General features: G+C 54.7%; 8 protein-coding genes across 8 annotated transcripts; 4 read left to right on the forward strand and 4 right to left on the reverse strand.

Moving 5' to 3' along the window:
• Positions 1 to 838: 838 nt before the first annotated feature.
• BDZ83DRAFT_754858 (NCS1 nucleoside transporter) lies at positions 839 to 2544 on the forward strand (the record flags this gene model as incomplete). The annotated part of the gene is made up of 2 exons (XM_060514541.1): positions 839 to 1996; positions 2050 to 2544. The coding sequence occupies 2 exons, from the start codon at positions 839 to 841 to the stop codon at positions 2542 to 2544; spliced, it is 1653 nt and encodes a 550-aa protein (XP_060361857.1).
• A 286-nt stretch (positions 2545 to 2830) lies between these two features.
• BDZ83DRAFT_754859 (uncharacterized protein) lies at positions 2831 to 5870 on the reverse strand (the record flags this gene model as incomplete). The annotated part of the gene is made up of 5 exons (XM_060514542.1): positions 2831 to 3129; positions 3184 to 4327; positions 4381 to 4602; positions 4653 to 5059; positions 5189 to 5870. 5 exons carry the CDS (start codon positions 5868 to 5870, stop codon positions 2831 to 2833), a joined length of 2754 nt encoding a protein of 917 aa, XP_060361858.1.
• A 506-nt stretch (positions 5871 to 6376) lies between these two features.
• On the reverse strand, positions 6377 to 7739 carry BDZ83DRAFT_630811 (ribosomal protein L27). The gene is made up of 2 exons (XM_060508851.1): positions 7425 to 7739; positions 6377 to 7315 (listed from the first exon to the last, which is right to left on the reverse strand). The coding sequence occupies exons 1-2, from the start codon at positions 7651 to 7653 to the stop codon at positions 6645 to 6647; spliced, it is 900 nt and encodes a 299-aa protein (XP_060361859.1). The 5' UTR covers positions 7654 to 7739; the 3' UTR covers positions 6377 to 6644.
• A 126-nt stretch (positions 7740 to 7865) lies between these two features.
• BDZ83DRAFT_630814 (uncharacterized protein) lies at positions 7866 to 8580 on the forward strand. Its single transcript, XM_060508852.1, has 2 exons — positions 7866 to 8170; positions 8231 to 8580. The coding sequence occupies exons 1-2, from the start codon at positions 8008 to 8010 to the stop codon at positions 8422 to 8424; spliced, it is 357 nt and encodes a 118-aa protein (XP_060361860.1). The 5' UTR covers positions 7866 to 8007; the 3' UTR covers positions 8425 to 8580.
• A 390-nt stretch (positions 8581 to 8970) lies between these two features.
• BDZ83DRAFT_540538 (uncharacterized protein) lies at positions 8971 to 9849 on the reverse strand (the record flags this gene model as incomplete). Its single annotated transcript, XM_060503394.1, has 2 exons — positions 8971 to 9680; positions 9780 to 9849. Coding segments are annotated over 2 exons (780 nt in total), but the record flags the coding sequence as incomplete, so codon positions are not given.
• A 2078-nt stretch (positions 9850 to 11927) lies between these two features.
• On the forward strand, positions 11928 to 12484 carry BDZ83DRAFT_443302 (uncharacterized protein). The gene has a single exon (XM_060503125.1). The coding sequence runs from the start codon at positions 11972 to 11974 to the stop codon at positions 12383 to 12385; it is 414 nt and encodes a 137-aa protein (XP_060361862.1). The 5' UTR covers positions 11928 to 11971; the 3' UTR covers positions 12386 to 12484.
• Positions 12485 to 13035: 551 nt separating this feature from the next.
• Positions 13036 to 13454, forward strand: BDZ83DRAFT_443307 (uncharacterized protein). Its single transcript, XM_060503126.1, has one exon. The coding sequence runs from the start codon at positions 13143 to 13145 to the stop codon at positions 13398 to 13400; it is 258 nt and encodes an 85-aa protein (XP_060361863.1). The 5' UTR covers positions 13036 to 13142; the 3' UTR covers positions 13401 to 13454.
• A 54-nt stretch (positions 13455 to 13508) lies between these two features.
• BDZ83DRAFT_654425 (uncharacterized protein) lies at positions 13509 to 15219 on the reverse strand (the record flags this gene model as incomplete). Its single annotated transcript, XM_060510718.1, has 2 exons — positions 13509 to 15116; positions 15184 to 15219. 2 exons carry the CDS (start codon positions 15217 to 15219, stop codon positions 13509 to 13511), a joined length of 1644 nt encoding a protein of 547 aa, XP_060361864.1.
• Between the last annotated feature and the right edge of the window lie 1160 nt (positions 15220 to 16379).

A 16379-nucleotide genomic window follows, 5' to 3' on the forward strand; every position in this document is an offset into this window, starting at 1 on the left:
GGCCTTGCCGGGTAAGTGAAATCTCGTCCGCCGGTCTTAGGCGGAAACCGTCTGCGATTTGAACAAGGACGAATGACACGACAGCCAAAGATAATGGCGTGCGACGCGGTTCGCTGGAGACAATCTGCAAATCCGCTCAGCACGGCCGCTTATCGCTCTCGGGGCAAATGCGCCGACAACGGACCGTGTGGGGTACGGGGTTGATCCCCGTCTTCGGAGCCACCAGGGGTCCTTTGTTTTCCGGGGACATCTCTTTTCTCCGGTTGACCCTTATACGTACAGGACTTATAGACGCCGATCTACCAAGATACTTGGCATCAACTGAGAGGTCTTAGTGAAGCTTGAGTTCACTTCACTATCATCATGTTTCAACAGCAGAATAGCTGCGACCGGTACTATGTTTACCTCTTAGCAAACCAGCGATGCTCTGTACAGCAATGCACAACTCTTTCCTGTGGAAGATTGCACAATGTGTCGGCCATTGAGACTCGTCAGCATCCCTGCAGTGCTTATCTCCCCCACATGAACCGCACGACGCCGGTATCTCGAGGAGTATCATGGGCTATCAGCATGCAGCAGCCGATTGCGACTCCGTAGCCGATACGATTACCACTCTGTCGGGTATGATTTGGTATAAGTCCCTGTCATGGTAAATTTGAGCTCCTCCGGGCGCCTCCTGTTTGCTGTTCAAGTAACTTGTACGGGTGGGCGGGCATTGCTTCTTCAACGATCATCACAGCTGAAGTCTCTAGAGACGAGCATCAAAACTCGAGAGTCTCTGACCGCAAGCTTACCTCCTGGACCGAGCCTGCCGACGCCGGCAAGCTGCACACACAAGATGGGCCTCCTCAACCGCCTCCGCGTCCCCGCCGCCGCCGGCACCTCGGACATCCACGGCCGCGATGCCCTCCTCAACAACGACGACCTCCGCCCCCTCAAGCTCGCCGACCGCACCTGGACCCAATGGACCTACTTCACCTTCTGGTTCTCCGCCACCGCGACCGTGTCCAACTGGTATGCCTCCTCCACTGCCCAGGCCCTCGGCCTCTCCATGTGGGAGTCCCTCGCCTGCGCTTTCGGTGGGCAGTGCCTCATCGCCGCCGTCATCACGCTCAACGGCCGGCCGGGCAGCTGCTACCACGTCGGATACCCCGTCGTCTGCCGCGCTGCTTTCGGTATTTACGGTGCGTGGTGGCCGACCTTCAACCGCGCCGTCATGGCTATCGTCTGGAACGGCGTGAATGCCGTGCAGGGAGGACAGTGCATCTACGTGATGCTCCACGCCATCATTCCGGGTATTGCAAACATTCCCAATACCATGGGCGAGGGTTCAGCTCTCACGACGGCGGGCATGATTGGCTTCGTCATCTTCTGGCTCATCACCTGCGCGTTCCTCGTTATCCCGGTCCCCAAGATGCGCGGACTCGTCTACGCGAAGCTGTGCGTCTTCGTCGTCTCCGCCGTAGCCATGCTTGCGTGGACGGCGACAAAGGCAGGTGGCCTTGGTCCTGTTGTCCGCCAGGGTGGCACGGCGACGGGGTCGAAGAGGGCGTGGCTTATTATCCAGTTCTTGATGCTCGGCGCGGCCAACTGCGCAACCTTTGCAAGTAATGCTGCTGATTTCCAGCGGTATGCAAAGAAGAAGAATGATGTTGTTGTCGGTAACCTCTTCTGTTTCCCCGTTGCCAACTTCATCGTGGCAGCGGTTGGAAATCTGGTCTGCGCCTCTAGCGAATTGATCTTTGGCGAGTTGATCTGGAATCCCGTGACGCTGCTGGATAACCTCCAGACGGCCGAATACACGGCGGCCAACCGAGCCGGTTGCTTCTTCATCGCCGGCTGCTTCGCATACTGCTGCATCTTCAGCTCCATCTTTGAGAACTCTTTGCCGGCCGGTAACGATATTGCGGCGTTGTTTCCCAAGTATCTCACAGTTCGAAGAGGCTTCTTTGTCTGTGCCGTCATTTCGTTTGCCATCAACCCATGGTTTCTCCTAGTAAGTATTGTTAAGCCTCCGAGGAGACCAGGGACATAGCTAACAAGCACCAGGGTTCTGCCTCCGTTTTCGTCTCCTTCCTCTCATCCTACCAAATCTTCCTCTCCGCCATCACGGGCGTCTTGCTGGTAAACTACTACATCATCGGCCGCGGCCGCATCAGCATCCCAGATTGCTTCACGTCAATGAAGTCAGGGGCCTACCATTACTCCTACGGCTGGAACATCCGTGCCTACGCCGCCTACATCGTTGGCATCATCCCCAACTTCTACGGCTTCCTTAACAACATGGGTGTTTCAGCCCCCATCGGCGTCACGAGGTTCTACTTCTTTGCGTATTGGGTCGGACTGTTCCTGTCCGGCTTCACCTTTTGGGTTTCCTGCAAGATTTGGCCGCCTCCGATCATGGAAGAGGGATGGGTTGAGCCGAAGGACTATGTCAGGCCCGAAGAGCTGGAAGGCGATGGGCAGGTCATCGAGGCTGTTGAAATGCCTCAAAGCGGCGAGGTGGTGTACCATGAGAAAGGCCTTGGTAGAAAAGGTGGCTAAGGTGTAATGTGACGAACCACAGAACCGCCAAGAAGAGAACACGGAAATGAAATAGATCCGTCCTGAGAATGCTAGTACGAAAAGGTCGTCAAGGTCTCGAAAAGTATTGTAATACGTTCAATGATGGGAGGCTACCTGCTAAAGCTCAGTAAGAAGACTCTAAGCAAGTGGCTTGCGATGCGTAAGGCCTCAACCGTGTCGTCATGTAAAGACTGGGCACGGTATACGGGCCTCTCTGACTCCTAACGCCTCCTAATACACGCTCACACCCTAAGAAGTATTCGCTCTAAAAGGACGAAACAGTGGTGACATGCACCACCGCGTCGATATATAGCCGGTTCAAAACAGTACATCCTGTACCGGGCTTCATCTTGAACATTCCGTTCGGGCCCATAGAAAATGGTTCCGTATTCTCAAGTTTCACCTTAAGTTTACCCGCGGCCAAGGAGCAGATTCGAACTTTCTCTGATTCGGCAGCCCATTCATGTGACTCTCCGGGCTTGATGACGATGACGTTGAAGGATATCTCCTCAGAGACAGTCACAGCTTGGTTGCTCGTGAGATAGGAGTTGGAAAAGGCTACATCTAGTACATGGTTAGCATCGTAGTATAGCATCGGATAGGCGTTAGAAGACATACTTGTGGGGGATTCGCTGCGTTCATCACGAATCCGCCCTGGGGCAACCTCCCAGTCTTCCATTTCCAGAGTGTTTGGTGGCATGATATTGCCGCTGAGCGAAGAGGCATGTCCGGCGGGCGTAGATGCTGCAGAATCAACAGGAAGCTTTGCGTTGGCCGCCGAGTACCTTGTGGTCCGTCTCGGTGGGCTAAGGGGTGGGTGGCTATTGACTTTGTGAGTGCTCGGCGCCGGCTGTGTTGACGGCGGCAGAGAAGCGGCAGACACCGGGGTTGAGGTTTTGGGAGGTGGTTGAGATGCTGGAGGATATGGCAAGGCATATGCATCAGCTGCGGTTGTCGCAGATGCGGAGCGAGTTGCAACCGCAGATCGTGTAGGGGGTGCTATCGGGGTCACTTGTGGGCTTGGCACTCCTTGGCCTGAGGACAAGAAGGAGCAATTATTTCTTTCTCTGCGGAAGTTAGACCGCCACTGGCATCCCGAGCAGGCCTTATTTCCAATCTCCTTCAAGAATCCAGGAGCTGTGGCGGACATGACGACACAGGGCTGGAGAAAGTTCTCGAAGGGATCGTTGTGCTTGTAGCACACGTGGCAACATGGTGTCGCAATATCGCCAGTGAGAAATATCAGAAGCGCAACTGTTGCGAGGGGCGCCAGGTGTCCAATCCCAGTGTACTTCAACTTCCATGTCTGAGGTAGTGGGCGCCGCCGAGGGAGTTTCAGTAGCGCCTTCACGTCCGGCCTTTCTACCGGTATCTTGTAAGCGGGAGAAAGGTGGCCGGACAGGTAGGTGAGAAGCGAGCCATCTGAGGCGGGAACGCTTTGGCTCGGAGGAGGGGCCACTAAAGATTGCTTGATAACCGTCATATCATTCTTCAAGTATGACTTGGGGGTGGCCCGGGCCGGAGCTGGATTCAAAGGCTTCGGAGTCGGGCCCCACGGGACTGGGTTAGGAGCTCCGGCCGGGGCCGACACCGGCTTATAGCCTGCAGTCACTGGCTCCGCCAAGGGAGGCTCGTCGCCCCGGAGGGGATTCTGGGAGACCACGATGGGGGCCGCGTACTTGGTGCCTACCCTCTTGTAGTAGTCCACGAATGACAGGGTCCCGTCGAGGTTGTCGTTGAACTTTGAGCTACGATGCTTTGCCTGTATACTGTTAATGTCACAGGACTCTGGGATCAACCGAATAGAAGACTTACGCAGAAGTGCGCTCCAAGCCCATTCCACTTTGGAAAAATGACGCGACAGTTGCGCACCGGACAGATGTATGGGTTTTTTGGGTCAGAGTGAAATTTGTAATTCGTAGGTATGATAGCGCCACAGGTAGATTCTATGCCCTGGGGCGTTCTCCATTGCAAATAGCCGCGAGGATGAGGGTTTTTCGTGAACGTGAACTCTTGATCAGTGCCTTGAGATGGCGGCTGTGTCCCTGTCAGTTACAGTCTTTTGGGTTACGAGGCACTTCTCTTACGAGGGCGGCTTTTGTGGATGGCGTGCCTGTAGTGTTGATCTCCAGGTCTCCTTCAGTCTCTCCGCCTTCGTCTTCGTCTTCGTCCGTTACATGATCAGCATCTGCTTGGTCCTCGTAGTCCATATCCTCGTCCGAGGATTCAATGACTTGAGCTTGATGCGTTGCCCCTGCCGGCGATGAGGCGTCTTCGGTGCTTTTCAGGATGTCTGGCCTGGAACCGGGTTGTCCGAGCCCGAGGACGTTCAGTAAGTCCTGCTCCGTGGCAGCTGGATTTGTTCCTTCTTCAGATAAGTACCTGGTTGATGCGCCACGAATGTCGATGTCTGTTGCCTGCCGCTTGGCATCACCCCCAGCCAAGTTCTCAGTTAGAGCATGCTTTCTCTTGAACGATGCTTCGGATGCAGATCCTGTATGCGTGTCAGTAAGTGGCAGTCTCGACTGAATTCCTCCATGAAGCGCCGTCAAGAACGGCTCTCAAACAGAGATTGCTTGTGAGACCCAATCTGGCAAGAGCTGGAAGGGGCAAGTCAACTCACCACCACCACCAAGCCAGTCCTTTGCATTCGCCGACTGTCCAGCAGAACCCGATTGACCTCCAGATGCGTTACTCGAGGCCCACGAATCTTGCAGAGCCTGGATTTTGGCATGCTGCGCAAGGCTCTTCTTCTCGCGCGCCATGTCGGAATCTGAACCACCTTCCGAAAGTACTGCTTCGAGCTTGACTGCTAATGGGTCTTCAGGGTCGGGCTGAGCAATGTCGCTCACAATGCGAGCTGGTTCCGGGCTACCTGACTCCGTGCCGCCGCTGTCGTCGGAATCTTCAGCACTCGAACTTGGTTGAGCGAACTCCAGCTCTGGTGTGTCGATTTTGCTCTCAGCCTGGGCCTGAGGTAGAGCTTGAGCTTGAAGAGGAGCAGAAGCTTGAGCAGGGGTGGGAGGCGATGGAGCAGGTGCCGTAAATGACTTTCCGCCTAGCAAGGAAGTCGCCCAAGGTGGTGCCTGTCCTCCGTAAAGACTCGGTCTCATGAGCGGTTTCGCTGCTCCGGTCCTCTTCATCTTCCTGCTTGACGTTTCCCCGCTGCCGGAGGCTGAAGAAGGCGACACTGTGCGGGTGGCATTGTTTGCCTGGGTAGTCGAGATCGTATTGGCCGGTGATGAGGCGTGCTTAAATGAATGTGAGAGCCCAGATGGTTGTGCGGTCTGAGCGTTGGATGCCATTGTTCTATTCCTTTGAATTGAGAGACGAGGTTGCTGCCCACCTCATGCAGCTGCACACGCACTTCCAGATTGGGGATGCTGCTGCGGGGGGTCGGGTCCAAGTCCTGTCACTTTCAATTGCTTCGCATCGAATTAGAGGGGTCAAATGGTTGCGTAAGATAGATATTAATATCAAGTATTATGGCAAACGAGAATTAGATTCTGGCAGGCGTCTGGACGTCTGATCATGAAGAGCAATGAGAGAGTGAAGAGAAGGTCGAAGGTTGAAGATGGACGTTGAAGGAGACGCGACGGGACACGCGACTGCTGGGGGCGCAGGCCATTGGTTCAGGTACTCCTTCCCCCAAAATTGGTGGTTTGGTACATTGCAATTCAGCAAGTACCTCCCCACACGCGACCTCGACGGGAAGTCATTAAAAAGGCAAGTGCCAACGGCTGCCCTGAAGAACCCCTTTTGCAGCAAAGTAGGTAGGAAAAGAGTCGAATTCTCATCCAAGAAGATCTTGGTCAGGGTGATTATATTTTACGAGCTAGAAACGCTACATTCACCAGCAGATTCAACATGTCACTTCACGTAGCGCCGACGTCAGAGAATATGACACCAAATCGTGGATGTTAGTATGGATTTGTACAAGATATTCTACACTCAAGATGACCCCCATGACATTTACGCCTCGGTAGCCATGATACACATCATCCCAATTCGCCTACTCTCACACGTAGATCCCACCCATGCCCCAAGCAATTCCCCAAGCAAAAGATACAGTCGATCGATTACCGCTTCTTCTGCGACTTGGCAGCCTTGGCCGCCACCTTCTGCGCCTTCTGCTTCTGCTTCTTCTGCTTGGCCAACACGGCGGCGTTCTTCTGCTCCGAAAGCCTCTTGGACGCCGCAATCGTCCACTCGTCCACCTCCATCTCGGCAAACCTGGCCTGCGCCGCCCTCTGCCCCGACAAGTTACGCTCCTTGGCGTATCTCTTCTGCCTCAGCTTGGCCTTGCGGCTCATGCCGCCAATGTTCATCTTGACCAGCCTTCCGATGCGCCAGTTGTCCTCGCGGTACGAGTAGTCGTCCCGCAGCTTCAGGATGCGGGCCGGCTGCGTGGGTGCGCCCTTGGCCGTCCGGGGCGCGGGCCGCACAACCTGCGTGGGGATGCCAGAGGCCGAGATGGCGGGCGTCTCGACGGGCTTGGCGATGGTATGTGCAGACATGTTGAGCTTGCGCTTGCGTTCGGCGTGCGTCGGGTAGGGGAGAACGTCGTCCTTGTTGAAGACGACGCCAATGTATTTCCGGTCCGGGTGGCGCGCGGGATCGCGGTAGTATTTGACGTAGCCCGTGGCCATGGCGTGGATCGTGTGGTCGCGGCCCATGATGCAGTTCTCGCCGGGCCACCAGAGGGAGCCGCGCTGCTTGTAGATGATGTTGCCGGGGATGACATACTGGTCTGCAAGCTGTTAGTATCGAGCTCTTGACCGTCCGTCCGTAGTGATGATTATGGAGTTCTCCACTGAACCCAGCTCAAGGTGTATGAGAGAAAGACGGAACAAACGTACCACCAGTGCGCTTCGCTCCCAGCTTCTTCGGTATCGTCCTCTTGGGTGCAAGTTTGTAGGCACCCTGCGACTTGACGGAGGCGTATCTTCGTCCGGCCACGAGAGCGTTGGCGGCGTCGGCGCGGAGCAGCTGCGCGGCGGTCGAGGTCGTGGACTGGATGGGTGCGGTCGTCCGCAGGAGACCGGCGGCAGCGGCCATCAAGGGCCGCTGCAATTGGAATAGACGCATCAGGTGTGCTTCGTGGACGAGCTGCCCATATGTCGTCAATGGCAACTCAGCTGGGTATTGCGTTCTCTCGCCAATTGAAGCTTTGCGTGCATCAAGGGACGGGAGATGGGCTGAGAGTATTTTTCCGGCTGAGTCAGCGGGTACCGATAGCGATAAGGAATTTGGGGGCGGGTCCAAGGTGGTCTTTTGGACAGCTATCCGTAGGCGCATTGGCGCAGACAGGCACTGGCCACAGCGACATTCAGCAAGACGACGAACACTTCGAGCGAACACTACGACGGGAGCAACAAAAGTAAATCAAGGGAAACATTCTCACTCTTTTTCCTTTTCTCCTGGTACCGAACAACCGACGAGATGCGCTTTTTCGCCTCCCTCCCGCTGGTCCTCCTGACCTTGATCAGCTCGGCCCAGGCCCAGTTTGGCTTCTTCGACCAGATGTTCGGCGGCCAGCAACAGCAACAGCAGCCTCAAAATGTTCCCAGCGACCCATCACAATACCAGCAACGATACGACGGATGTAAGATATCTATCTTAACCCCTCAAGCTCTTTCAAATACAGAATCGCTAACGACTGTAGCTTACTGCGAACACTATCTCTGCCCCGACACCCTCGCCTGCGTCCACTTCCCCCACCACTGCCCTTGCCCCTGGCCCGCGAACCAAGACAAGTTCGAGCTCACAGACGGCAACCGGATCTGCGTATCGAGAGGCGGCTTTGCGGCAGGCGAGGCGGCGAGGAAGATTGAGTTGGCGCGCAAGGGTCTCTTGTAAGGAATGAGTTGGGAGGGGGTAGCAGATCGAATAGGCATTGCAAGGCGCACATAGACACCAGAGCCATTTCTACTTTTGGACTTCTTTTCACATGAGCCACAAAATTGATGGATATTACGAGACAGACAAAGTTTGATAGGACAATTCAGACTCTATTGAAAGTGCCAGGTTCTGGCCGAAGCAAAAAGCCTACTTAGTCGTGCTGAAATACGCCTCCCGACCGCCGAGGGTGGCAAAGGCGCCAACGGCGAACAGGAAGCAGACTGCTGCTGTGACTGCGAAACGCGACGATTACAGACACGAAGGCCCCGGAACGCCGCTAAAATCCCCATCCGTGATATCCACCCAAAACTCCTTCGTGTGCCACGCCGTTGCCGGATGCTGATTTCCATCTCGACCCCAAAAAGCGTCAACAGTGCGTGAAAATGCTCGTAATGCGTCTCCCGTATCGTCCTCCTCGGCACGGCATGCCGGCTGAACGTGAACTCAGCCAGTGATATCCGCCGCCACCCAAGCTCAGGCCTGGCCGTTGGTAGCCTCGCTAGGCCGGGGAAGAGCAGGGACGGGAGGCGGCCCGCGGGCGGAACGCTCCTCGTCGTCTTCCTCCTCCAGTTCTTCGGGGTGGCCCAACAAGTGGGCCACATCCTTCATTTCGTAGTGCTTCTTGCGCAACTCCTCGAAACGACGGTGCTTCTCCCGCTCCTCAGGCGAAAGGCCGGCCAGCTCATCGTCGTCGCCGTGAGCGCTGGCGCTGTCGTCGACGTGGACGGCCTTGAGGGCTTTTTCCTTGGACGACTCGCTTTCCGGGACCGCCTCTTCCGGCTCGCCAAGCGACATGATAGGGATATCATCCTCCACGCCAGGACCAGCACGAGCCGTGCGAGGCTTCCTCTCAACGCTGGGGTCTTCCGACATTTCCTCGTCGTCCGAGGGGTCCTCGGTGGGGTCGTAGTGCTTCGCATAGGGAGTCTTGGGCTCGTCAATCTTCATAGTTGACGAGCGCTCCTGCTCGGTGAGGTAAAGGTTGGCCTCGTCCCACTTGAGGCGCTGGGACGATTCGAGATCTTGCTCGTCGTCGCCCTGCTGGGAGGGGGTTCGGCTGGATTGGCGGCGGGAACCTGACGGGCGAGCTGCGGAAGATGAGCGGCGATGGCCAGCGTTGTATTGGGTGTTGACGAGGGTGAGCTCCTTCTCGGTGAGGTCGGCTTCACCGGGTGAGGTTGGTGGCGACTTTTGATACGAGTTCTTGAGGATACCTGCAATGAATGGGTAGTCAGTCATTGCGATCTTCCCCGGCCAAGACTGACTGGCGTTGAGGTCTTGGACAACGGACGCCTTGCAGAAGAGTTACTCACCTCTGGGTCTCTTGGGATGGGGACCAGGAGGGGAATGCGTAGGGGGGCTGCGTTCGACGATGGCGGCCATTTTGAAGGTTTCTGCAATGACGGACTAAGCTAAGGTAGTGTGTATGCAAAGAGCTGGAATTTGGTGAAGCAGAGGTAAATAGTCGTGATACCCAGTCTCGTGAGATGTGTCGGTCAGGTCGTTGGGTTTTAGTTGGGGTTTGGATCAGTTTGGCTGGGTTGATATTAGGTGAGGTGAGGTGGGTAGAGGGTAAAATAGCGGGGTGTGGGAAATCTGGTGACGAAAGGCGGTGGTTTTGTTCACAGGGTGCTGCACTGCTGTGTGTTGCGCGCAGGCTCAGGCTTGCAGCTGGGTCCTGAGGATGACGAGGGGTGGTGGTTCGTGACCTGCAGGGTGCGGGTGCTTGTGCGGATGCGCCGACCAGGGGTGGGCTGAGCTGTGCTTTGGGAGCTGGGTACGTCTTAGTAGTGAACGTGGGACGTCCCTCTTCTTTTCCTTTTTCTTTTTTGGGTGTTGGATGATAGAAGGGGCTCGTGATGTTTGTGAAACAGGGAGATTGTCGGGATGTGTCGAAGAATGTGTAGAGGTTGTCGGGACGATCAGGGTTGAAGAGGGTTCGGGAGGAAAAGAAACCCAGGGCTGGCAAGATGATGAGCAAGCAGAGGCGTGTTGAGGGACTTTGTTGCAGTCAGGAAGTGGAATGTCAGGCAAATGACGGCGGTGAGGTGGGCAGGTGAGCAGATACGGCAGAGGTGCTGCTTTTTGAAGGTTGCCATCTTGTCTTATACCGCCGGGCCACAGGCAATGGCAGATGCAGCTCTCTCACCCCTCATTGGCACATGGGAGAAAAGTCTGGACTCGGAAGCCCCCCCAGGTGCCAGATGCAGCATCAGGTAGGTAGCTCATGAGCAGGGTTGCGTGGGTTCACTCTGTCTGTCACCTCGGGCTTTATTCTCGACTGCACAGCGACATTGCCTCCATCTTCCCAGCTGAGGTTACATCTTCAGACCTTTTTATTCCAGTTTGCCCGCAGCAGTGCAGATATACGCAGTAGGTCCATAGATGGTGAGAGATAGCACAGGAAAGGTACGGATACTTGGTAAGGTACTTGAAATATCGATGCCTAGCAGCTGGAACTGCTCGTGTGAGTGAGTTGGTGTGTATCTGTACAAAAAGTAGTGCATCTGATTCTGCGCAACTGCGGCATGCGGGGATGAGAGGGAGGCTGGGGTGGCCTTGGGAAAGAACTCGATGGGTCACAGTCGCCTTTTTCGGGGTCACTACCGGTACCCCCTTGTCCCACCCACTAACGATTCACTCGGGTCGCTTTTGGGGGCCTCTCACCGGTTCAAGCACCAAAGGGCCGCGTCTTCCGCGTCTGTCGCTTCCGACAAGGTGATGATGGATCATTGACGTCGGGTGTCACTGCAGCCGTAGTTCGCTTCGAGCGTCTTCTAGGTACGCCTAAGCGACCAAGGCAAGGCACAGCCAGGTAAGGCAGGGCATGTAAGACACATCGGACATGCGAGGATAGGTTAGGTACTCTCAAGAAGTAGGTACATACATGCTGGATTGAAGAGGGAGGGAGTCACTGTATCTTCAGGCTTGTTTCGACTACATTAGCCTGTTGCGAGGTTGGGCTTGCTTGGGCGTGTTTGGGCTGGGAGCCGCAGTGAAGAAAAGGCCGCCATGCGTCAGGAAAAGGCGAGTGGTGGAAATGCCGGAGCTCTGGCTGCCAGAGGTACCGAATACCCTCGAATTACCTTGATAAGGCATTCATCCTCAGCCCTGAGGTATCCATTGGCAAGTGCTCTTGTACCTTGTGCCTTGATTCCTGAGGTCTGAATCCTTCCAGGTTCTCCATCGTCTCCATGTGGAAGTGGCAGGTGTGGACCCCGACTCCTGGATTGCTGCACAGGCGTTGGCTGGTTCTCGACGTGAAGGTGGTCTGTGCGTGGAATCGCGATCACCCGCAGGCAGGTGCGACTGACAAACTGTGCAAGCAGCAGCAGGGACACGGAAGGAAGAGGCGATGAGCGGCTTCTTGCTGCTGCCTCGTGCTGTGTCGTGCACCGCCCACAGTTGTTCCTATTTCTAGATCAGGTCTCATCCCTCATTCTCACTCGCACATGTCGTGTAATTCACTTCAGCATCTCACTCAGGGGCCCCAGAACTGAGCCATATGGGTTCTTGTCTTCTCTTCAGCTCGCATATGCCAATGCTCATCCTGTCGAGTAAGAATTATTCAATCATCGTAATCGTCGTTTCTTCTGCGACTCATGTCATGGTAATAATGGAAACCAAGTCAATTCGCTACATTTCCCCTCATCTCCCAACCTTCAAACTCACTCCGCTACTAATGAAAACACTCTTTTGTCTGACTTGCCCCCTCACGTTTTACCTACTTTCCGTGACTCTAGAGGCTCCCCGCCATCGTGACGACGTCATCCGACATGCATCACCCCTCGTCAACATCCAGCACCATCCACTAACCTTACCACTTCACCACGATGGCTCGCTTTCTCTTCCCTCCATTTTCGCGCTTTCCCCTCATTCTGCTCACTCCTCAGAGCAAACCGCGGCTGTCATCCCATAAAGTGACCTCATGCCGCATCTCACAAACACACAAAGCAACCAATCCAATCCACCAACCTCACAACTGGAATCCCCAGAGTTCATGCACTCCAGCTCAGACCAAGGTAGCGTGAATTCATGATCGTATATCCTTGGGCTCGCTCCTTCATGGACCTTTAGACTCAAGCCCATCGCTCCATCACCCCGTCATCAAATGCCCTGGCGCGGCCCACTTAACTCCCGTCGCATGGCAGCGTCATTCCAGAATCCGGGGTGCATCGGTCCTAGTGCTCATCCACAATACCAAATTCTTTCTCATCCAACTGTGTTCAACGTCAGCAATCTTACTCATCGCTGGCCGTTAGGTATTCATCTTCTTCGCCGTTGAGCGAGACCATCTCTGAATTGCCGATTACCATATCCGAAGCAGGCAGGAAAGTTCCAGTGTTCCACTACTCTCCCCTTCAGGCATCCAAACTTCTGGCTCGCATTCCTTTTCCTCAACGTCGTTGCACCTCATCTCTCCGAAACGCCGGGCCCCCTCAACTCATGTTTGCCTTGACCTCCGATGAACAGAAACCATAAATGATCCACTTCCCACACGGCCCGGTCTCGGCCGCCGTTGACTTTCCCACTTCCGGCCTTCATTCCCGCCCCCGCGTGGTTTGTCCCGCCTAATTTCTCCGGTGCCCGCCGCATCAGTTTCGAGGATTCTTCTCTGGAATGATACAAGGGCATAAAACATTGGATGAACACCGGCAAACAACACTTTCGTTTTAATGAGCGAGCTGTTTCGGGTTTCACTACAAAGTTTCGGGACACTTCGTAAGAGGAAATACAACCATCGTGTGTTTTGCAGATTCAACCCCGTCACAGGTAAGGCTACGTCAAATATTGATGATCCTGAAGCTCAACCCTGTATGAGATGCGCTCGCCTGCCAGGTAAACTTTTAAATGTAATAAGCGCACACAGCGCAGTCCTTCGTTCTAAGGACATGGTCCTATGGATATCTTGTGGGACGGGCCGGACAGGCTAACTCCGGTGGCTCAATAACGCCAGTGGCTATGCCGGTTCATGCCGATAATGCTTACAGCATCAAGTTGTGCAACCCTCGCTTTCAACACTTGTACGACCGTCGCTGGATTTACTCTTTGGGTGATGCGGCCTTGACGGTGACCGTCAAGCCATCTCCTCCCGCCTTGGCCTGCCGAACCATTGCCTGGAACTGGCCCTCATTCGCCAAATCCTTCATCACAATCTCCCTCGTCCTCTGAAGACCCTCCAATTCATCAAGTCTCTCCAAGCTGGCTTCAAGAAGCTCATCGAACCCTTCCTGCGCGCAGATCTCCTTGAAGGCGTTATGCATCGGCACAGAGTCCGCGCGAACCATGGAATTTGAATCGATCGAGAAGATGTTGAAGTGGTCATGTTTCTGAATGAAGTCGAATCTCGTCATAAGATGTCTCGCCTCGTGGAGAGGCATCTCCGGGAGCTTTCCGGCCAGTAGCTCTTCTGGCTTCATATCCTTCTCCTTCTCAATCAACGCCTTGGCCAGCAAGAATGCTGTAGTGGCGTGGTCTTGCTGATCCTCGGCATCGGGATCCATGTCGGCGCCCAACATCCAGCACTGGCCCAGGAGCCAGCGTTTCTCCCTGTCGCAAATGAACTTGCAGGCCGCGAGCATGTCTTTTGATCTCGCGACGTGGTCGAGGAACCTGACGCGTCCACCAACCAGCTTGTAGACTTGGTTCAGGATATCGCTAGACACATCCTCCTTGAAGACCTTTTGCCGGAATTCGTGGAGTGCTTCAACAGCAGGATCGCGAGGCACATCGCGGACGTCGGTCACGGATATCCGCGTGGCTTGCCATTTGAGGTGCTCGGTGGTACTGTGGTCGTCACTGGTGAACACCACCGTGGCAAGGCGACTTGCCGCCCACATCTCCGCCCGCTGTTGTATCAACTCCAGCAGCTCGCGTCCGTCGTCGTCATCTCGGAGGACGTGAACGCGATTGATGATCAAGACCAGAGGCTTCCGAATGTGTCTCTGCCGCATCAGGGCCACCTTTTCCATCTTGTTGAAGGCTCTTTCAATATCGAGGATGGCAGTCGAATCGCGCGGGCCCTTGAAGCTGAACAAGCTCCCGATATAGTCTTCGTGGAACTCAAAGTCGAGGGCTTTGCCCAGACGGAGACGAAAGACCTCGAGGTCGCTGTGGGCTTCGAGCATGGCGATCCCCGAACCGTTGACCCTGCGCATCGCCTTGAGGATCATGGAGCTCTTCCCCGTGCCTTTCTCTCCCGTGATCAAGTGATATTGACCTCGGATAGTCCCGTCAATGATGCCGTCAATGTGATCCTGCTCAGCACGCGGGATCCATTCATTCTCACCCTCCAAGCCCGTGAAGTCATCGATGGTATGGAGCTTATGAGGAGCCACGTGGCGTCCTAGAGCCGTCAGCTCCGGTGTCGAGAAGCCGACGCCAAAGGCATTGTCCATCTTTCGCAGGACAAGGTCCTTGTAGTAGGCGTGGTAGGAGTAGCCTGCTAGGCCGAGGACCGCGATGGAGCCAAAGGCCGTCGCACTGCCCTCCACGACTCTCCAGAAGGTGGGTTTCCAGCCATGGGGTGAATCTTCAGATTCATCTTTTTCGTGCCGTTGCTTGTCGTGAGAAGAGCCGTACGTCGGACCTTGTTGCTCCACGACGATGAAGCGGGTCCGCGTATGGGCTCTGCTAGTTGCCTGGTAGGCCTGAGCATCGATGAAGGCATGGGATTAGTTTGATGCCACGTGAGATAGTTTTGCTAGATGTGCTTACCCTCCATTGCTTCGAGAGAAGGTAGCGTCTAGCCATCCGTGAGTTGATGTGGTATTCCGGGCTGGACGGGTTGTCACGCGGAGGTGTCACGGAGGAACTTGGCACTAAGAACCGTGGCTGTTTCCAGAATCCACGATTTCTCATTAATGGTCGCGAATACACGCCCGGAATCCAACCTGCTTTGATAATATGTCAGGGTCGACACAGAGTCCAGGCCTTTGCAAGAGAAGTCTTCCAAATTTCTTGGCAAAACATGCGCGTCCTGCGACGGACTTTGGGCCAAAATGGCCGTTCGTGTCGTCAAAAGGGACAGAAGTTGCAGAGGCACGGTGACGGGCCCGCCATTTTGCATCAGGGCGACGATGTAGAACCTTAACGGGAGGGGCCGTGAATAAACTGGGGGAGTGATAGAGGCTACTTGTTGACAGGTTCATGCGACAAGCCAAGTAATTACAGGGGCCTTCCGCGGGCCGCACCCCCAGAACCGTCTATTGTTAGCAAGGATCCATAAAACCCATCTTCGCCATCCAGCTCATGAACGAAAAAGCACCCGAAGGGTTATCTCATCGACTGCAAATGCGTCCTGTTTTAGCATACCTGCTTGATTATAGTTATTCCCGTTGATATTTTCTCCTTTGTGCTCTTCTGTGTGAAGAAACGGTACGCACTGAAATTCATGGATCATCAGGACCCGCCTTAAGATAGTAGGTGAAATTTGCGAGTATCCCGAACTACTCATCGTTCTCACTGAAAAGTTGGGCAATGAGGTTTCTGACGTAGGTTGCTCGCTGTAGCACTGAAATACTACGAAGTTCATGGCTGGGACTTGAACTCTACCAAGAGCGGTCTTCTACCAATTCAATACGAGGTATTGGCAAGATGACATTACACTGCCCTCTCGGCTGATGACCACTCGACGACAAATCTTTGGTCATTACAGTAATCAAGAATGAAGGCGAGAAAAGATATTGATAGAATTCTATCATGGATATGCCGTTGGTGAAAGCATTGATGTCCTGGTAAACACTAGACCGAAGCCCTTGGACAACCGAAGGATTAGCTGCTGTATTGCCGTCAACAGCTCTTCGAGAGGAAATCATCAATCACGCACCCAGAATCCTAACAATATCTGCAAATCAAAGAGCCTCATTAGGGCAGGAACTCAACAGTCTTTGTGGAGTCGGGAGACCTGATGC

This window comes from Colletotrichum acutatum (assembly GCF_030867785.1).
Source record: "Colletotrichum acutatum strain CBS 112980 chromosome Unknown BDZ83scaffold_89, whole genome shotgun sequence".
Lineage (NCBI taxonomy): Eukaryota > Fungi > Ascomycota > Sordariomycetes > Glomerellales > Glomerellaceae > Colletotrichum > Colletotrichum acutatum.